General features: G+C 39.7%; 5 protein-coding genes and 1 pseudogene across 7 annotated transcripts; 3 read left to right on the top strand and 3 right to left on the bottom strand.

Annotated features, from left to right (window-relative positions):
* On the top strand, window positions 1-3,027 carry LOC122786106 (1-phosphatidylinositol phosphodiesterase-like). 2 transcript variants are annotated; one of them, XM_044052138.1, is made up of 4 exons: window positions 1-302; window positions 1,171-1,275; window positions 1,846-2,416; window positions 2,538-3,027. In XM_044052138.1, the coding sequence occupies exons 2-4, from the start codon at window positions 1,199-1,201 to the stop codon at window positions 2,874-2,876; spliced, it is 987 nt and encodes a 328-aa protein (XP_043908073.1). In that variant the 5' UTR covers window positions 1-302; window positions 1,171-1,198; the 3' UTR covers window positions 2,877-3,027. The 2 variants fall into 2 exon arrangements, with proteins under 2 accessions (XP_043908073.1, XP_043908072.1); XM_044052137.1 differs by having other exon boundaries at window positions 2-286.
* Window positions 3,028-4,288: 1,261 nt separating this feature from the next.
* LOC122786187 (transmembrane protein 272-like) lies at window positions 4,289-6,681 on the top strand. Of its 2 annotated transcripts, none has more exons than XM_044052273.1 (5): window positions 4,289-4,373; window positions 4,449-4,511; window positions 4,596-4,646; window positions 4,736-4,927; window positions 6,015-6,681. In XM_044052273.1, exons 2-5 carry the CDS (start codon window positions 4,451-4,453, stop codon window positions 6,275-6,277), a joined length of 567 nt encoding a protein of 188 aa, XP_043908208.1. In that variant the 5' UTR covers window positions 4,289-4,373; window positions 4,449-4,450; the 3' UTR covers window positions 6,278-6,681. The 2 variants fall into 2 exon arrangements, with proteins under 2 accessions (XP_043908208.1, XP_043908209.1); XM_044052274.1 differs by having other exon boundaries at window positions 4,292-4,373; window positions 4,446-4,511.
* LOC122786184 lies at window positions 6,682-9,148 on the bottom strand (annotated as a pseudogene).
* A 487-nt stretch (window positions 9,149-9,635) lies between these two features.
* On the bottom strand, window positions 9,636-12,716 carry LOC122786183 (zinc finger protein OZF-like). The gene is made up of 2 exons (XM_044052270.1): window positions 12,618-12,716; window positions 9,636-11,853 (listed from the first exon to the last, which is right to left on the bottom strand). The coding sequence occupies exons 1-2, from the start codon at window positions 12,700-12,702 to the stop codon at window positions 10,418-10,420; spliced, it is 1,521 nt and encodes a 506-aa protein (XP_043908205.1). The 5' UTR covers window positions 12,703-12,716; the 3' UTR covers window positions 9,636-10,417.
* Window positions 12,717-13,244: 528 nt separating this feature from the next.
* Window positions 13,245-15,952, top strand: mrpl9 (mitochondrial ribosomal protein L9). The gene is made up of 7 exons (XM_044052272.1): window positions 13,245-13,519; window positions 14,127-14,286; window positions 14,592-14,716; window positions 14,812-14,865; window positions 14,982-15,083; window positions 15,168-15,251; window positions 15,514-15,952. Exons 1-7 carry the CDS (start codon window positions 13,433-13,435, stop codon window positions 15,808-15,810), a joined length of 909 nt encoding a protein of 302 aa, XP_043908207.1. The 5' UTR covers window positions 13,245-13,432; the 3' UTR covers window positions 15,811-15,952.
* Window positions 15,850-20,753, bottom strand: prcc (proline rich mitotic checkpoint control factor). The gene is made up of 7 exons (XM_044052271.1): window positions 19,970-20,753; window positions 19,835-19,882; window positions 18,830-19,318; window positions 18,390-18,485; window positions 18,061-18,207; window positions 17,727-17,792; window positions 15,850-17,109 (listed from the first exon to the last, which is right to left on the bottom strand). Exons 1-7 carry the CDS (start codon window positions 20,285-20,287, stop codon window positions 17,023-17,025), a joined length of 1,251 nt encoding a protein of 416 aa, XP_043908206.1. The 5' UTR covers window positions 20,288-20,753; the 3' UTR covers window positions 15,850-17,022.
* Between the last annotated feature and the right edge of the window lie 442 nt (window positions 20,754-21,195).

Raw genomic sequence — 21,195 nt, forward strand, 5'->3', positions numbered from 1 at the left:
AAGACCCAGATACATTCTATAGAGCAACCCACGATGTATCAGAGAAGTGACCAGAGGAATGACCTCTCACACACAAACACACCCCTCTACCTGCACCCCAGTGTGATAACAGAGAGCTCAGCTCCTCTGTGGCGTTTCCCACAATAACATCCCAGTTCAACACACTCACTCTGTCATTTAGTCTCTGACCCTCGTTCTCCCTCTTTCTCTCTTGTCCGTCTCTCTCTGTCCATCATCCCCCGGATCTCCGGACCAGACTGAGGACAAACACCTCCAGGTTTTTCAGGTATGAACCAAAGCAGGTGAGAACTGCACATGAACAAATCAGCAGGTTTAACACAGAACCAGCAGATGGTTTGGTTCTGGTGTGGGATTAGAAAGTGCTGATCCTGCCATTGTATCAGCCTGGGCGTGTGAGCAGATGTCAGCCTCAGCCTGCGTTAGAAACGAAAATGTTTCCACTGTCTGTTTTCCCAAAAGGTCAGTGGTGCTAACGTCAAAGTCACGATAACAAGAGTAGAAGACTATACGCAATATGTTAACTTGAATACAAATCATTCTTTTTTTGTTAGTTTATTAGTTTTACAATGATTTCTAAGGTCAATGTTAAAATCTCTTTTGTTTTTTAGCAACATTTAAACTGATGTTGTGACCTTTGACCCATTTGAATGATACATTTTGTGTTTACATATTTTATTTTGACGGCACTTTAATTTGTAAAGGTTTGCCTTTAATTACAAACAATTAATGTGAAATAATGGAAAATAAAATTATCAGTCATTAGCTGCAGAACAAAGCTCATCAGGACAGGGTCAACGAAAAACTAACAAAGGACCTGTAATTTAAATAAAAAAGATGGTGATTACACCTGCCCCAAAAAGAGCTTTGCACCCACTCAGAAACAGATAAAAAGTAAAGCATGCATTAAAGTGTATGTATGGACCTGACATAAAAGTCTGAAACCCCAAATAATGTAAAAAAAAAGAAATTAGAAACTAGAAAACTAATTTGCTGAGTGTGCAAAGAAATTCCTCCCAATATTGAGTATTTTACTGAATAAAGTTATAAGGTGGATATTTGCTGTACTGCTCTTGGTTGTAAGACTATTAATAGATGTTTACAGTAATTTAATTATATTTTTCTTATCTTGTCTACCTCTGATGGTCACAGACCCTGTCATCAGAACTGAGAAATCGACATGACAAACATCAGATCGGATCGGAGATGCCTGGTGAAAAAGCAGGGAATGCTCAAGGAGCTGATTTTCCTGCTGGGGTGAGAATTTCACAGATGACTCGACACGAAATCCTGCCAAACTGATTCCCAGAGTATTTAATACTTCCACTGAAGGAAAAAAAACACCCATATCAACAAATACACACACTGAAGAGTGAAAAACACAAACATTCAAATATTTTGAGCTTAAAATATACATACACACATTTATAAACATGAGAAATCCAAAAATATTCAAGATAACTATAATTGCCAGTAAATAAGTGCTGCCAGTTTTCTTTACTCGGACAGACTATTATTACCATTTAACATGGTATCAGTGAAATTTAAAGGTACAGTGTGTGGGATTAAGCAACATCTGCTGCTTAAGTTAAGTTACACGTTGTAACTGAACATCCTTCTGAACATGTAGAACCTATGGTACCACTTCTGATGTAAATATAAAGCGCTCATTCTATAGTAATGAAAACAGCAATTCATAAATGCAGGTGATTGCGCAACAAAATAATATTAGTATCATTATTTTATGTCTCATTTCTGCCAAATTTTACCTACATTTAACACAGGCCTTTAAGACCAAATACAAAGCCAGCATCTCTATAATTTCAGATTGATTGGGTTGAGTTACGGTGCCATTCAGAGACCTGATTATGATGATACACCCAACCCAGCATTCCTAAACCCGTCCTGGATGGCCAGTATCTCTGATGATCAGCTGCTGTCTGAGGTCACCATGCCTGGGACCCACAATGCCATGGCCCTGTATGGCGGCGTGTACGCTGAGTGTCAGACCTGGAGCCTGGCCCTGCAGCTCCAGGCAGGTGTCCGCTTTCTGGACGTCCGTGTACGTCACGTGAACGGGAACCTCACCATCCATCATGGGGTGTCATACCAGCGGGCACACTTTGGCCAAGTGCTGAAGGGTGTTGCTGACTTCCTGCGAGAGTATCCCAGTGAGACTGTGCTGATGCGTGTGAAGGAGGAGTTCAGTGAGACGAATAACATCTATGGCGCTGTGGTCGATTTCATCCACCGCTACGCTCACTGGGACATGCTGTGGCACAGCCGGCTTGTACCAACCATGAAAGAGGCCAGAGGGAAACTCATTATCCTGCAGAACTTTTCTGGGCCAGATTTGGGGATGCGCTATGGATCCCTGGACATTGCAGATGACTGGAAGGTAAGGTGTTTAAATACAGTATTTTGTTGTTATTGATGTTATTATTCTGGAAATAATTTAACAATATTTGTATGCTGCATCCATTTCAATTCTTCAATTCAATGTTTGCCATTCCATATAGGTTCCTACACTTGGGCACTTGGAGGAGAAGTGGCGGAGTGTCTATGAACATCTGGAGGCTGCGCCTGGAGGGAACATGGCTCAGATCTTTCTCACCTACAGCAGTGGAGCTGGTGTGTTTGCACACCCCAGAGCCGTCGCTCAGCCCATCAATGCACAACTGTACGACTACCTGAGGGCCAAGACAGACCTGAACCAGCGCCTTGGGATCATATGCATGGACTTTCCTGCTGCTCCCATTATTCAAATGATCATAGACTTCCAGCTGAGAGATAGAGATAGACCTTTAATCCAGTTTGAAAAATACAGTTTCTTCACTGAGAAAGAAGATCAACAATAATGTCTGAGTAACCGTACCAATCCTCTATAACTCTTGTGATTTAAATTCAAATAACATTTGTTATAGTTTTATCAACCATAGATACTGGAGAAAAAATAGACGTGGCAACATGTGATGAATCTGTGCAGTAATAAACTGCTGTGAAAACCAATAAAGTGAATTATAATTCTTGTCCAGCATTAGTCAGGTAGATTTGAAGCTGTGTTGTGGCGCTCCTACAGTGACATGTGTTGGTATTTCCATCCTTTTCTGTCTTACTGGTGGCTAAGAGGAACATGAATGTGTCAGACTTTGCAACACAAACTCACTTCAACTGTCATACTGCTCTTGTCACTACGATTTCCTCAGATTGAGCCACATTAAAGCAGAAATCTAATTTCACTTTTAAGTAATTGTTCAGTATTTCTCTAAAGCGCCGGTGTGGAACCTCTATCGCCCCCCTGTGGACTTTGTTATGACCTAGTTTTTGCTCCCCCACTCATATCCACTCTCATACATAGAGTAGAGACAGAGAGAGAGAAGCAGTGCTGTCTCCTATTCTATATATCTGTCATCTAACGTAGCGTTTATCAAGACTGCATCAAAGACATTTAATGGGAACAGTTGTGATTGACACACGCAGTCAGGCAGCTGTTTTCAACATTTTTCAACTGCGATAGTGATTAAAATACAATTGTGAAGTAGGAAATAGGTTTAATCAGCAAAATATAAACTGTGAAGGAGGACATGAGGACAGTTGGTGTAACAGAAGAGGACATAACGGATAGGGCAAGATGGAGGCAGATGGTCTGAGGTGGCGATCCCTAAAGGGAGAAGCCGAAAGACGAAGTTTGAGTGTAGCAGACATTTATTTATATTTAAAAGTTACCCTCTACAACTTTAAAAAACATATTTGTATTAGTTAACACTCCTCAAGTGCAACAGCAGATGTGAACAGTGATATAAATCCTATAGTGTGGCACCAGAGGAAGGAGAAGCTCTGCACATTGTGATCAAATGTACTTAAGTAACCTCATTTGAGTCAATGCAGACTGTGACAGACTAATAAATACTATTACTACTAAATAAATAACAAATATGAATAAGAATAAAATAATAATAAGTGGTTTTAGTGTGCAGGTGCTGGACAGAAAACATCAGACGACATAGTTTGCGATAAAAATGCTCCCTATGTATTTACTGTCACAATGACGAGATCTGAGCCACGATGTTTAATGAACTGCAAAATGAAAATGTTCATAATATATCAGTTTTGAGTGATATCATATTAATAAGTTGTGGCTCAACACACACTTGCATGCATATTGCTTTTACCACACCACAGTAAACTGATTTTTATCACCATTTCCTCTCAGAGGGTTTTGCGAAACAGTTGAGACACTTTGGCTTATATCATTGTGTCTTCACATCCTGCAAGGTGTTTACTTCGGCAACAAGCGGTAGTGTTCCTCATTTATAGAACACTTGAAGAAGAAAAAGGGCTTTAAAGCTGGACAGGTACAGTAAAACACTTCTGCTGCTGCTCAGCTTGTTGATATTTTATGACATATGCCTCTTCTTTCTCTGCAGTAGATATGGAACCATCTCCGCAAGAGGAATTCACACCTCAAGTTGCTGTGGCTATTGCAGCACTTGGTTAGAACATTGTTGTCAGTCACATTCATACTTTTCTCTTGTATGTTTTTATGTTTGACTGTTGGCTCTCTCCCTCTTTCTTAGCTGTGTTGGCCATTATGTGGTGGATGGTGATGATTGCTGCCATCGGACTGGGTATGTTTGAAAATGTTGTTATTTTTGGCATTAAGAAGTATGATTTTGGTCCAAATTTGAGTATCTCACTCCGCACTGCTGCATCTTAGGGGCCATGCATCTGAGCTATTGTCCAGTACAACCCAACATCCCCATCTTCCTGATAGTGTTTGGAGCAGCCAGCCTCCTCACTCTTTGTCTCACCTCCACCAAACGCACCTGGAAAGATGGCGCTGTCTTCATGCTGTGGTCGACATTCACAACCTTGTTACACGTCTTCTGTTTCTGCTGGTTCATTGCAGGTGGGAGAAAATCAGACATCAGACAGATGTTTCAGTTTCAATTTTAACTGTTAAAATGATCAGACAAAGTTTTAGTTTTCAGTGTGGTCAAATGGTCAAAATAAAAACCCTTAAAAACGTGTTTTGAAATCATAAATTATCTTGTTGCTAGAGGAGATGATATTACATAATTTCCTCTGATAGCTAGCACAGGTGCCATCATTAAAAAGCTTGGTAAGATAAAGGTTTTCAGTGTCTTAGATTAATTAATTTCAAGTTCCAAGTTTTTTAACCGTAGTTGTAAGAGGTATTTGCACACAGTAAGTGCTGTGTGACGCTTGTTCTCACTGTAACCATAGGACAAGAGGATTTTCAAATCCGACTTGGTTTTAAAAACTTTAGAGACCAGACACAACGAACTTTGCAACCAATTTTCAATATTTTAATCCTGAGAAAGCACAGACTAGACGATGCAGTCAAGTCACAGGCCCACCCACTTGGTGTTAAATCAAATGATTTCAGGGAGGAGATTCCAGGGATTTGGGATCTCACAGAAACTCACATGATTTAACGTAACTTCAGAATATAAACAGACATGTCAGCATCGTCAGTTAATAGCTGTTGTGTGTGTGTGTGATGTTTTGTGCTGAGAAATGCAAAAAAAACTGCATTAAGTCGTGGCTGAGAACACAGAATCCACTTGATTTGTACAAGTTATGGTTCTTAACAAAAGTACCCAACATCCGTTATTGCGGGTTTTTTAGTTAGTTCATTGGTTATTCAATCGCTGTTCCGTCGTAAAGATGTAAATATCTAACTGATTTATACTCATGATCTGAAACCAGGAAGACTCTGATGCGTCTGCTGCATCAGAGTCTGTTAATCCCTCACACTACAGGATAATTTGGCCAGATAATCCGTTCAAACCAGCCTAAAAGTGTGTGTTAGTCCGACTTTATAAATCTGGTTTAAGTCTCACTAACACAATAAATGTTTGTTTTTCTAATATCATGTAAACGTACTGACTGTTGTTTATGTGCTAATACTTCTACAACCATACAACCAAACCTGAACTATCCCTTTAATATGTGCTATCTGTCTCCCGTAGGCTCCGTCTGGGTGTACTCTGTATACCCCCCCAGCTACACACCAGGAGAAGATCAATACTGTCACAAGATAACCTTCCAGTTTGCCTTTGCTGTTATTACCTTCACGTGGGTCTTTCTGTCTCTTGTAATTGTCTCTAGCTGCTGTGTCGCTGTACTGATGTGCTGTACAACCATAACGGCAAGTCAGCACCTCATACCCAACCGTAATTCTTCCTATGGTGCAACAAGTCATTCTGCAGAACCTGTCGCTGGTGATGTGTGATTTAAATCGTGGTCTGTGATCTTTCAGTGGATTTTAAAAGAGTGAAACTTGTCACTATTTATCACTGTGGTGATATGGATTCTGCTGTTGACGGTTACTTTAATGTCTGGTAGTAGATAAGTAGAACACGGTAGCTCTTAAAACTGCTCAAAGAAAGACGCAAGTGTAGCAGCTTGACTGAACATTAGCTTCTCAACACATTTGAAGCAGTAGAAGATAAAATGTGCAACAGTGAAAGCTAATATTCATCTAGTATTGAGAGGAATTCTACACAGATAGTATTCTTTGTATTTTTATTGCAGTTTGGTAATGTGTGAGATGTATCAAGTATTCTCTGGTCTTTACCACCAGTAATGTGCAGTAATGAGATGAACACAGCGTGAATAAAGAAATACTAGCTTAAATGTTTGTCTTAGTCTTTTGTTTTAATAGTGAGCAACTGCAAAACAATACTTAGCAGAAACAGTTTCAACCACAAATGTTAAACCTGATAGTCTTTTGGTCTCTGTTGTCTTGTCCACAGTAAGTAAGTTATAAATGTGTATCAAACATTGGGTTCTTGGTTCTTCTGGTCCACCTGAGTTCTCTCTGTGCTTTTTAAATCAGTTGTAAGGCGTTAACTTCAGAGAAATCTGGGTCCAGGTGTTTTCCATTCCCATATGGAAATCACAGTGGAAGAGCGTCTGAGTCAGACATGTTCCCAACAACAGGACAATGTCCAGAACATCCAGGATCACTGTGAATTAGGGCTGTTGGAACGAATTTCTGGAGTCGAATATAATTAGAATATTAAAAATAATAAGGAATGAAATTCGAATGGAAAATTGACAGCCCTACTATTAATTATTGTAAGCTTTGGATTTCATGCTACGTTTTCACATGGGCTTTTGTAACAACAATCTTTTACAAAATATCTTTTTGTTTTGTCTTTTAGTTCTGCCTCTTTTTTAAAAAAAGAATTTACTGTCATGCATGTACTAATTGTCACATGTCTAACCATTTCTTCTTTTGGATAATCCACATTTTGAGCAACTAAATGGTTTCTCCTCTGTGTGATCTTTTTTCATGTACCCTCAGAGTTTGCTTATGTGTAAAGCTTTTACCACACTCGGAGCAACTAAATGGTTTTTCTCCCGTATGAATTCTGACGTGTGCTTTCAGCAAGCGCCTAAAGCGATATCTCTTACCACATGCAACACAACTAAACGGTTTCTCCTCTGTATGACTTTTTTCATGTTCCTTAAGTTGGGACCTATCTTTAAATCTTTTGCCACACTCGGAGCAACTAAACGGCTTTTCTCCTGTATGAATTCTCACGTGTGACTTCAGCACATACTTAAAGAGGAAGCTCTTACCACACACAATGCAACTAAATGGTTTCTCTCCCGTATGACTTTTTTCATGCACCTTCAATTGAGAACTTTGTTTAAATTTTTTACCACACTTGGAGCAACTAAATGGTTTCTCTCCTGTGTGTGTTCTCATGTGTCTCTGCATATCTCCTATTCCACTGAATCTCTTCGTACACACTGTGCAACTATAGGGTTTCTCTCCTGTATGAGTTCTCATGTGTATCTTGAGAGGTGTTTTGGAAATAAATCCATGACCACACTCACAACAGATGTATGGTTTCTCTCCCGTATGAATTAGCATGTGTGTTTGCATGTCTTCCTTTCGGCTAAATCTTTTGCCACACTGTGAGCAACTAAAACGTTTCTCTCCCGTGTGAGTCCTCATGTGTCTGTACAGGTTGCCATTTTGGGTAAATCCTTTACCACACTCGTCACATTTGTAGGGTCTCTCGCCTGTATGAACTAACATATGTCTTAGCAGTTGTATCTCCCAGTTAAATCTTTTATCACACTCAAGGCAACTCAATGGTTTCTTGTGATTTTTTGCATTTAAACCAGTCGGCTGGTAACTGTTCTCATTCCAATCATCCTCTTTGACTTCAGTTTTAACTGCAACAGATTCAGAAGCATGGCCTAAACGTCTTTCACAGTCCTTTCTGTTCTTCTTAGTGCGACTTTGATGAAGTTGTGAAGATTCAGGCTCCTCTTCAACATCTTCATTCTTCACAGTGACAGGATTGAATGGAAACTTTATGACGTCAGCGTCCTCCAAACCTTGAAGCTTATATTCCTCCTGATTGGTCCATAGTTCTTCCTGTTCCTCTTTAATACAGAGGGACTCCGGGTTTTCACAGGAGCTCCTCTCCTGCTGCTCATGGGGGACGTCTTGTTTACTCACCAACTGTTGCTGAGCACCTGTGGGAGAGAGGAGACAGACTATCGTAGTATGGTTTATGGTTTTTGTCAAATCATTTATTTGTCGTTTATTCCGCAGAGGAAACAACAAAGGCCAAACAAACTCCTTCAGACGTCGCTTTATTTTTGTTTTGTTTGTTCTAAACCCCGCCTGTACATGTAACGCGAACTCCGGTTGCCGCAGTCAGAAATTCATCTCAAACGCGCCTTCAAATCATGGGCATTCATTTGCATAATCAAATGATGGCTCATATTCCCTTTTCAATGCTTGCATGTAAGCACGTCTCACATTACCGCACACGGTTTACATTTGATCACAACGTACTTTTGTATTTGTTGTAGGGATTGAATATTTCAATAAAGTTATTTAAAAAAGGTAGTAACAGCTAGCATCTATAGCTACCAAAGCCGTAGTCGGTTTCGGTCAGTTACACAAAGATGGATACGAGGGAGAGAGTTAAATACTGACCTGTGTCTTCGGGCTTCAGTCCAGTATTGAGCATCTTCCTCCGACCACAGATGTCCCGCTTTGACCGCTTCAAACTGTCCTCGCAACCCGCCATGTTTCCACAAAGCACCACTGTGAGGCCGCTTCCGGTACAGGGGAAAGTCACAGGACACGCCCCAAAGACTGTGACGTCAGACTGTTTTTTGTTTTTTAAAAACAAACTTTATTTCCGGACCCGGCACTCGAACACGGATTATAAAAATGCTTTGAAAAACAAATAAAAATATATACAATCTCTAGATTAACAAAACTAATATAATGGCAGAAAAAAGATAATTTACAAAGTAAAACATACAGTGAAACAAAAGAAACCCTTTCTTCTTCAGCTGTTGACATCCAGCTTTTGGTGCATTAGAGGAAAAATCCTGCTGAACAACCTTGTCTGACAGTAACTCAAGTTTGTGTTACTTTATAAACTACACATTCTCCTGCACCAGAGTCTATAGAGAATGTGTTTGTGTGACTTAGGTAAATCTGAATTAAGTATTTTAAAGTATCAAAATAACAGTTGACTTCACTAATGGAGAGAGCAGTGGATCAGAATCTCCTGTGTGATACATAAGTGCAAAAGAATAACACAAACTTCATTAAAAATGGCTGTTTAATGGCAAGATAATGCAAAGGACATTCATGATATAGCATACAATTAAACTGGGAGAGAGTTTATTGGGTGAGTATTTCTGTGTCTACAACATGTTTATTCTGGTTTCACAGCTGCCAGTCATGTATATTTCACTTTTGTTCCAATTTTATGACTCATACATTTTCTTTAACACTTTTAGATGTCAGTTTGTTTTTGAATAACTCAACCCCATGTAGTGTATCCAGCACAGAGTGGTTTGATGTTTTGGAAAAACTGACTTTACTCAGAGGTCTATTTCACAACAGAAATTAAGGAATTCAGGATTACAGAGAAAGCCAGACTTGACATAGTCACATCAGTCCATTCTGGTTCTATACATGACAAGTAGAAGTACAAGTAGAGCAAGCCAGGTTAGGACAAGCCGGGCTTAATTATTTCAGATGCACTTTTTTCACCACAGTTTTTTGTGTTATAGCACAAGCTACATTTTTGACGCTGTAATGTATTTAAAAAACCATAGCTCACTGATCATCCTCCATGTCATTTTGGTCTCATTACCTATTGTAAATATCAGTTAGAAACAGAGTTCCAATCTGGGTCTGGTCCTCTTCCCTCTCTGTTCTACTAAATTTCTTTTCAGACATGAACAATGGAAATTTGGCTGCAGACATATTGAAAATGGCTTGCTGTGAATAACCCATGGCTTTTCCTTCTGTGTTCTCACATGGACATTTGGAAAAAAACAATACATAAAAGAATTCATATTTTCTCTTCAGTATGACTCACCTGTTCATCCTCTCAGCTAAATCTTTCACCACATTTACTTTCTCTTCTGTATGAATTTTTTCATGTGCTCTCAGACAGTTCTTTTGTATAAAGCTTTTTCCACACTCAGAACAACTAAATGGCTTATCTCCTGTATGAATTCTTAAGTGTGACTTCAGCATGTACTTAAAGAAAAATCTCTTACCACATTCAATGCAACTAAATGGTTTGTCTCCTGTATGAAATTTCTCATGCACCTTCAGTTGTGCACTTTGCTTGAATCTTTTACCACACTCAGAGCAACGGAACGGTTTCTCACCTGTGTGAAGTCTCATATGTCTTTGCATATCTCCTATTCGATTGAACCTTTTACTACACACCGAGCAACTATATGGTTTCTCTCCTGTGTGCGTTCTCATGTGTATCTTCAGAAGGTTACTGTAGTTAAACCCTTGACCACACTCGTAACACATGAACGGTTTCTCATCTGTATGAATTAACATATGTCTCTGCACGTCTTCCTTTCGGCCAAATCTTTTGCCGCACTGTGAGCAACTAAAGGGCTTTTCTCCAGTGTGAGTTCTCGTATGTCTCTCTAAGTTGTTCTTTTGGGTGAATCGTTTACCACATTCAGCACATTTAAACGGTTTCTCTCCAGTATGAACTACCATGTGTCTCAGCAGTTCTCCTTTCAGGTTAAATCTATTGCCACATTCAGAGCAACTAAATGGTTTCTCTCCAGTGTGGTTTGTGACATGTCTCTTCAGAGTTTCCTTGCTGCTAAATTTTTTGCCACATGCAACACAATGAAATGGTTTCTCTCCTGTATGAGTCCTCTCATGTAACTTCAGATAAGCCTTTTGGCTGAACGTTTTACCACATACTGAGCAGCTGGGTTTCTCTCTTGTGTGAATTAACATGTGTCTGGTGAGTTGGAAATTGAAGCCAAATCTCTTATCACACTCAGAGCAACTAAATGGTTTCTTCTCGTTTGTACATGTCGTACCATTGACAGCAGGTAGGAGGTCCTTTTTCGTGTTTAAACCAGACTGAGGCTCACCTTTCTCCTTCCAATTACCCTCTTTGACTTCAGTTTTAACTGCAGACAATTCAGAAGCATGGCCTTCACTAAGTGGTCCTAAATGTCCATCTGGACATGAGTTCTTGGCTGATTCTGGTCCTCGACAGTCCTTTCTGTTCTCCCTGGTAAGACTTTGATGAGGGTGTGAAGATTCAGGCTCCTCTTCATCATCTTCATTCTTCACAGTGACAGGACTGAATATGAACTCAATAATATCACTGTCCTCCAGACCTTGAATCAGTGCCTCCTCCTGATTGGTGCACAGTTCTTCCTGTTCCTCTTTAATGTAGGTGGACTCCAGGTCTTCACCAGAGCTCCACTTCTGCTGCTGCACAGGAACCTCTTCTTTACTCACTGACAGCTGTCGGTTGCCTATGGATGAGAGTAGAGAAGACATAGATGTTTGTCTGTTTTTTTTTTTTAAAGATCTAGCTGTAGTGACATAGTCTGCTTCTTACATTTCGCTGACAGGGCTCTGCACGTGTGTTCGTCTGGCAGCTGTGTAATTTCTATTCCACTCTTTTATTTGAAATTCATAAAGTTCATAGTGGTCATAAAATGAAGAGTATCTTTCTTTTTCATTGGTTGGATGATGTTTTTATTTTTGTCTTTTCTTTAACCCATTTTAATGTAAGACAGGTAAGGGAGATATTAAATATGTGAGACCATGGAATAAGTGTAAAACATATTTTTGGTTGAAGTGGCAGATTGAATAGATAAGCCTGGTTTATGCATGTTAGCCTGGTCTCCATGGCAACATGTGCCACTGCTTCCATTAAATTGAGACATAACTAATCCAAGATAACTGGAAAATCACGGCTCAATCCACGTTTTGTGAAACAACGTTCATGTATGTTATATTGTGCATTTCCACAGAGGAAACAGTATGTGGTAGGACTGTTGACTGTTTAAGCCCCGCCCCTGCAGGCTACGGCAGGTCTAGTTGCCGCAGTAAGAGGATGAAATCCGTCTCGAATGTAACGGCATTCGTTGAATTAATATATACCTCCGTATGTTTCAGTGTTTGTCTGTAAAAAAATGTCCCGCATAGGTTATGTTTGTTTACTTAGTTCAAATATAGTTATTTTTATAACACGTATAGATCGATATGACGATACATAGAGAGAGACACTGACCGGTGCCTGTAGACTTCAGTCCAGAATCGAACAGCCTTCTCTGGACACAGATCTTCCGCTGCACTTTGTCCTCGTACTCCGCCATGTTTCGTTCCCCATCTCAGGCCACGCCCCCACAGACCTTAACGTCATACATTGAAAAAAAGAAAAAACTTTATTACAAGATGTTAACGTGTGAACAATGAAACTTAAGTGACTCGAATCAGTGTAGAAAAGATGTAAACCAACTAGAATAAAACCAGGGGAAAGATGCGATGTCCTTGCAATGCAATATGAATTTAACATTTAAATCCAACTTTTTATTTTGGTTTTGTTGATGTTTTTTATTTTTACAAGTGTGCTACAGTGTAAAGTGTTACATGTATGTGTTTGGTACACAAGTGTATTTAAAGGAAATGTAAAAGTAGTAGTAAACAACTAAACGAGGAAAAAGTAATCTAAAAAAGATGCGAAAGTAAAATCAAGATAATATATTTTTCTAAAATCTTCTTTCACTAACTCATCTCCAAATACAAAAAAACGGACAACACACTTTGAAACAAATCGTTGTATGATAGTGAAATCACTGCTTCCAACGTGATTATCTTTTAGTTCAGGCATCATGTTTTACCACTCTTGCAGCTGGTATGGTCCTTAGACGTCACTGCGACTCAGGTTAGCGTTAGCTAACATGCGTTTCCTCCAGCGGTGACCGAGGCTTTCAGAAATAAACTGTATTTTTTAGGTGTGCAGAGACCGTCTTTACGCCAGTGGACGTGGCGATTTGTTTGTACAAAGTACAGTTAAAGAGAATTTCAGTGGTGTTGTGTGTGAACATGTTGAGCTCAGGCCGGCGCGTCCTTCAAGATCTGCTGAAGCAGACTGCTGTCAACTGCAGGAGTTTGTCTCTGACTCCTACTCAGGTAACTACAGCCTCTGCCAATTAAACATTCATCACTCTTTAATGCTCTCATCCAAAACTGTTATTTATTAATACAGGATGTCGATGTCAGAGACGACACAGTTTAAGTTGTCTGATTTCCAGTATGGTAGTAGTCATAGATGTCATGAGCACAACCTAGTCAGTATTGTCCAGAACCTATGGACATTTTATTTGTTTTTATTGCATCTTACAGTGATTTAGAAAGTGGTAATATGAGACTTTTAATTCAAAAATGTTCTAATAATGTACAGTAAAAATGTCTATGTATGATAGTAGATATCAATGTGCTGAACACAACTTCATCACTCTTGTCCAGAACTTATAGATAATTATCTTAATACAGTTGCTTAAAGTCCAGTTATTCTCTGAAACTTATAGCTGTGAGGATTTTCATTATTCAAAGATGTTTGTAAATGATATTGTAAATGACTATCTAATTACTTGGAGATACACAATCCACTGCCAATTTATTAGACACACCTAGATACAGGGGTTGATTTGTACAGTGAGCCGTGTGTAAAGTTTATTGATTTTCTGTACAGTCTAGGAGCCTCTTTTGACTTTCTGGTTGCCTTTTATTTTCACAGAACACAGTTGTGGTGGAGCGATGGTGGCAGGTCCCTTTATCCAAAGAAGGTGAACCGCCAAAGCTTCACCCCCGAAGACACAGAATCTACAAGCTGGTTGAGGACACCAAACAGTCTCCCACAAAGAAAATGGAGCTCATCCTAACAGAGACAGTACCAAGTGAGAATGTTTTGTTGTGTTTAACATTTGAAACCAAACTAATTTTGTTGAAGGTGTTGGTGCACTGCTTCGTTCTTTCTTCTTCTACTCTTATCTCTTCACTTGCACTACTAGAACTGTCCTTTAATCTCGTACACTGTATAATGACAATAAAGGTGATTCTGATTCTGATTTACTTGCATCAGAATGTTTAGGGGCTAAAAATGGAGCTCCTGCTTTAGAGGGTGTAGTACAATGTATCGAACCACCACCTCGAATTATTGTCTCATTTCTCTGTGTGCCATTACATTTGTTTGTTCTGACAGAGCTTGGGGGGCGAGGAGACACTGTGTTTGTGAAAAAATCAGTTGGCCGGAACAAGCTGCTGCCCCTGGGTCTCGCAGTGTATCCGTCACCAGAAAACAAACAGATATTTGAGGAGGAGTTAAGAGTGTGTATCACACTATGTTTATCTGATATGTATGTTTAACTTCATATTACACAGCTGAGGTGAGCTATTTATTATTGTCACCTGTTTATTCACAGCTTTTGCGTGAGGGTAAGCCAGAGGATAGAATCCAAACCCGTACTGGACAACTAGTGAGTATTTGACTACTTTCAGCTTTCAAAGACTGCCCCTATTTCCAGACTTTTCCACCTTATTCAAATATGGAAGGAACTGCAGATGAACTGCCAGTTGTTGTTTTTTTTTACAGACTGTGGAGTTCCTTAAATGCTCCACACTAAAGATCCACAAAATGCCACCTAAAGAATTCCAGCTCACTAAAGAGGTTGTCTGTAGACAGTTTCTCAAGAAGGTTTGTCAGTTATCCTTTCCATCTGTGTTTACCCAACATGACAGCTGCTTCAGTAATCATTTCATTTCCATACATTTTTCTTAGCTGGGAGTTGTTGTGCCACCTCATGCACTGAGTCTTCCATTTGAGCCAATCAAGGATGTGGGTGACTATTGGTGTGACGTCACGGTAAGTGGTGTTTGTTCTGTGCATCACATGCATGTAGCTCCAAGCTGGAAGTGCCTTTTAGAATACTGAACAGCCAGTACTTGTGTTTGCAATAATATAGTAGCCAAAAATAAAACATTTTCTTTTGTAAACATGAGGATTCACTTTTTTTCATCACACTTGACTTAATCTGTATCTATCTAATATATAGAAAGCACACAAATCAGAAGCAAGTCTGGCCTTTGTTCAAGCAGAATGCCTATTGTCCATTTTTGTCTTGTAGATCAATGGAATAAACACAGTTCGAGTCCCAATGTCATTGTTGCCATATGAAGACCAGTCTGCAAGTTACCAGCGGCAGTTGAAAATACAAAAGCAACAGGCAGATGCTTGCATTTCAGAGGCAGTTGATAAAGATGCAGCTCTTGAGGAGGGAGTTTCCAGTGTAGAAACAGAGCCAGAGGCTGGTAAAGACTCAGTGAGTCTCTGTGGTGAAGTATCGGCTGCTAAGGACACATCCTCAGCTACACAAACACAAAACACAACAGCACCGCCAAGTGATGGCCCAAAAAAAGATTAAATGACTGCAAATCGAGACATCCACACAACTTCAGTTGACTATGTTTACCTGTAATACACATTTCACATGCATATACAGTTTATTGAAGTATTAAAATGTTGTACATCTGGCTTACAAAGAATAAATGTCATGTCATTTTGTCCTTCTGTTGGTTCAGGATGTACTATCAAACAAATGTAATATATACAATTGAAGGAGCACTTCAAGAGGTTATGTTGCCTCCAAGTATGGGTAAGGGAACTAAAAAAATGCATTGTGAATTTATTTATTTTTTACCATATGCAACAGCTGCATCATTATGATACAGGTGACAATTAAGAAAAACTCCTGTGGCATTAAAAGGTACCAAGTCAGAATAGGACCAGGTTTATTGATAATTTAAACTGCACCCATAACAAAAGAACAAGGTAAACAAAAGGTCTTTTTAAGCACTGCCCATATAATTAAACATTTCCCCTATTCAGCCATCCTAAAACATTCTGGCAACTGTAAGTGGGCAAACCACAAGCAGATTAGTATTCCTAATTCATTTTGACACCAGAAATTCCCTAAAACTGAAGCAACATGATAAGTGAAGTAACATAAAGAGATAAAATGAGCTATAATAAAACATCAGGATCTTGTGGCAGCACTGATTAAGAGTTAATTCAGGATACTGCCAAGTTGAGTTGTTGATTCTTAATGTATGTTATGTTTCACAGCTTTTTAATGACATCAGTTCCTATGTCTTACTAATATAAGAGACTGCTAGAAAGCCAAGTCTATTCTATAGGAACTTCAAAGTGAGTTGTACACTGATCAGATGAACAAGAAGCATACACATTTAAAAAGAAAATATGATTGGCCACTTCAGGGTCAAATTACACCCTCTCTACCACTGACCGACCAAAGGTAAATCAAAAACACTGTTGAACAGTTTGTAAATGAAGCAGCATTTTAGAAAATATTGAAATTGTTTATTTATAGTTACCTACTGTCAAAAGGAGAATGTCATGGCTGTAACTGGAGTTTAAATGTGGGAGTAACACATTACCAAACAGTTCAGATCAAAACAGCTATTAAATATTAACTGTTCAACACAAATGTAGGATGGAGAGCAAGAGGACAAATTTGTCTTACGTGTGTATATACTTATACTTCCCCTTTGTTTGGGAAATCTGCAAATCTCTACTTTCTGATCAGGTTTTTCTACACAAGTCCACACTGTGACAATCAGAAACCATATTTGGCCTGGGTCTGCCGGCGAGTTATCTTGTTTTCCGCCCAATTATTCTTCAGCTCCAGCTCACGTTCCTTGGCCTGTCAAGAAGACAATTTATAAAATAATGCCTTTCAAAAACATTCATATTTTTTAAATGTCACATCAATCCAGTGTTTAATCATGATTCAATTTGAAATGCTTGTCACCACTATGAGAGCTTATTCAAACACAGAATACTATTTATGGTGTGTATAAAAACATGTCACATTATTTGCTGAATAGTCAATGTATCTATAAAAGATACGCTGCTTTTTTAATGCTTAAAAGTTTTTGGAGCATATCTGGCAGAAGCAAAAGGGTTGTGGTTTACTCTGCACGAACCAAACATGAAGCTTGATGTGTTCAGACCTGTTGCAGAGCAGACTCCTGGTATATTGAGAGAAACTGACTGGCACCCTGCTCCAAATTAACTTTGAGACCATCTAAAGCTGAAAGTCAGCTCTGCACTTTAAGTGAAAATAAAGGAATTGTGTGGTTGTAGAAGAGTTTAGTAGCCATCACTGACTTCTGTTAATAGTGGCAGATAATTATCAGGCTAGAGAAATTAAATGATTGTGGTGGTATACCATTTACAAGATAATACTCCTTGAAATTCCTTGACAGACATGAGTTACATTACAGAGATGCAGACAGTATGAGGTTTAGCATCACTGACCTGATGAATGAGATATGTTATCTGGTGCTTGCGCCGCTGTTGTCCTGTAGGCTGTTCTCCCCTTTTCTGTAAAAGAGTAAAGACAAAATATTTACAACACAAAGCTATTGTTCCTGCTTATGCTGTAAGTATGTGAAGGTGTGTAGTAGCTTATATATTTAACCAGAGAAACCTATGTGCATGTTAGACCTGCATGACATTTTTAACAGCCTTGCTGCATTTTTTAGTTTGGCGTAAACTTCACAAGCCAAAAAACAATAAGTAATTTCTATCCTTGTAAATGCTCACATTAGAAAAACAAGTGTTGACAACAGTGACAGAGAGATCAGGTTACCTTGCTGAAGGACTGGCGGGTCTGCTTCTCCTCCGTCATGCTCTTTGTCATCCACTGCTGGTTACCACTCAGCTGGTCATCGCCCTTGATCTCCAGAAACTTGACTTCCTCTTTGCCTCTGTTCCTTTTCCCTTGCAGCCGCATGAACTAAATATAATGTAGGGAAAAAAATGATGAACTGATGAACTTGAACCACTGATATGAAACATATATACATGTGTATGAGAACTATGTAGGAGACAAACACAATGTTAACCATTTTAAGAAAACACACAGTTGTGAGACATAAACATGGAAGTATTAGAGAGAAAAGGCAGTGCACTTCTTACCGCTTCATCATCAAACATGGCAGATTGGCCAGGTTCTTCAGCCTCCTCTGACAATTCTGGGTTAGGATCTTGATAATATGACTCCTCATAATATTCCTGCCCAAGAAAACAGCATGGCTGTCATTTACGGATTATTCTCTTCAATATAAACTCTACAAAGTTATGAGGATAAAAAACATTCTTGTAGACCTGAATATGTCTTTTGTGAGCATTTTTGCATAAAAAGGGGCGCTTGTCATTTGAATGTATAACATTATCATCTGTGCAATGGGAATACATAAAAAGCAAGAAGTCAATGTTGCCACAAATGCACTCTATTCTTACACCAGTCTTATCAAAGACATGATTTGGTCTTGTTCTTAAAAGAAAAGCCTCAAAAGAAAGACTGATTTGACAAATCACATCATTAGATAATATGCAACTCTACAAGTTATGGTTACCTGAGGTAAAGCCTCTGGGCCCGTCATGGGCTGCTGATACTGAGACAATTGACCACCCCATGCTCCAGCTCCCTCTTGGTTGCCCCCAAAATCAAGGGGAGCGTCAGACAGACCAGGCTCATCAGCAGCTGTGATAGAAAGAGGCTCAGCAGGGGCTCTCGGCTCAGGATCTAAGCTTGGGAGTGTTGCAGGAAGGGGCGGGGAGCTTTCACCTAGGGAGAAGTAGTTCTGTGGGGTTATGTCCTCCTCATTATCTTGGTCATCAGCAGCTATTTGTTTAGCCAGCTGCAGAGCAGCTGATTTTGCTGCAGCTTTGATAGCAGAGGGAGATGCACTAGAACCAAGCCCAGACTGAGCAGGTGTTCCAGGCTTGGGTCCTTTAGGTTCTTGCCGTTTGGTGAGTGTGTGAGGAATCAGGACCCTGGCAGTCTCCTTCATTGTCAGGTTCCTGGGTTTTGGTAGAAGGGCAGACAGACCTGAACCTGCACCCTGGACGAGAAGAGATATGGACAGAAAGAGAAAGTGTGAATCCAGGGTATCACTTTAGAATGTTTCCTCTATTTTATGTTGTTGTTTTATGTTATTTTATTCTTGTTAATCGTCTTGTTAAAAGTGTGATCATTGTCAGTGCAGACATAAAAGAGGCAAATGTTTCACATTTCCATATGAAAAATGCACAGTAGGAGGATCTCCAGGATGATCCAGGTGTTGGGGTTGGCACCTGGATAGAAAATCCTGGAGGGAAGACAATCACTCATTCGCTCCCCGTGCATTACCCTGAGTTTCTCCAGCGGCACGTGCCATTTACTCCTAGTGTGTGTGACACTAGGGCTGCAACCCATGATCATTTTCTGTTGGTTATCAGTGAGCAGTGGTTCCTCAACCTTGAAATGAAGTCCTAAAATTCTCTGCTTTGTGACTGTGTTTAAAACAAGGGCAGGGACGACAGCTTAACACATGTGTAATATCTGAGTTACAGAATATTTCACACTCATTTTTTCTTACCTGGGGTGGTAATTTCTTCTTTGCTGGTTCATCGTCATCGGAGTCTGACTGAGGACAAGAATTGCGCAGATGTTTAATTACAAACTGACACACCACTGGACATATTATGGGTAAAAAAAAAATTAGTGGACTCACATCCTGTCTCTGGATCTGTGGTACAGTGATCCTGACAGGATCTGTTCGCTTTTTCGGCTTGGGCAGACTTGACAAAAACCCTCCTCTAGATGTTTTAAGATCGAGATCGTCGTTGGACGCGCTGTCTACCGCTGTTGAATGGCTTATTTTAGTCTCCTTGCCTGGTCCATCGTGTTTTCTGCCCCCAGCTCCTGTCTTTTTGGGAGCAGGTAGGCGTGAGAAAAGTCCTCCAGAGCTGAATTTGCTCTCCGGTGCAGCAGAGCGGGATGTTTCCTCGGTGTCGCTATCGTCACTGCTGCCATACGCGACTAAAGACATGACTGCTGATGTGATTAAGGATTGCTTTTCTGCAGTAGTTTGTGAACATGGACAACCACTTTAACTCGATGAGGTCTACAGGAGCAGGTCACACACTGGCGTCAATAACAGGTACGATAACCTTTCATTAACACAGCCGCTGATAACAATATGAATCCAGGTGAATGATGAGTAAGAACTGCTTACATCTATGGACTGTCCCAACTTAAAACAGTGTTAGCTGAAATGTTAGCTAGGCCGCGGCAGTGAACGGCATTGGCAAACCGACCTATTTTTTTCGTACGCTGAATAAATAAGGGTACAGTTGTCACTGCACGCTGGTTGTTGGTGCAGTGGGTGTATTTTCACGCCACAAAACAGCGACTTTCCTGTGTTGTTAGGTCAACAAATGTGTCCAGTTAGTCCCTCGACTCCATCAAAACATTCGCCTTCATAATTTATTCAAAGAGCCTACAACTGCGCATGTTTCTGCGCAGCATTTTCTTCTTTGTCTCTTTAACGGTAGTCAATAAGTATCTTCTTACCGCCCCCCAACGGAGCGTGCGTGTATCAAAATTATTAAAAAGGCCACTTGTTTCTGGAAAAAAATGCTGTCGTGCAGAGGTCTCAAACTAGTTCTCAAACTATGGCTTCATTGAAATTCATGTTTTTTTTGTTGTAGATTAATGTTGTATCATAAATAAAGTATTGCCCATATCAACACAGACACTTTTATTTTGAAATTATGCAAAATATTATGAAGCATTTCTGTGATATACAGTCATTTTAAGCACATATGAATAGTTTTTCACTTACTGGCCACACTCGAGTAAGGTGGAGTGGCTCAGTGGTTAAGACCGGTACCCTATGTGCGAAAAACATCATGGTCGCAATGGTCGCAAGTTCAAATCTACCCCTCGCTGACTGTA

Source organism: Solea senegalensis, linkage group LG20, assembly GCF_019176455.1.
Source record: "Solea senegalensis isolate Sse05_10M linkage group LG20, IFAPA_SoseM_1, whole genome shotgun sequence".
NCBI lineage: Eukaryota > Metazoa > Chordata > Actinopteri > Pleuronectiformes > Soleidae > Solea > Solea senegalensis.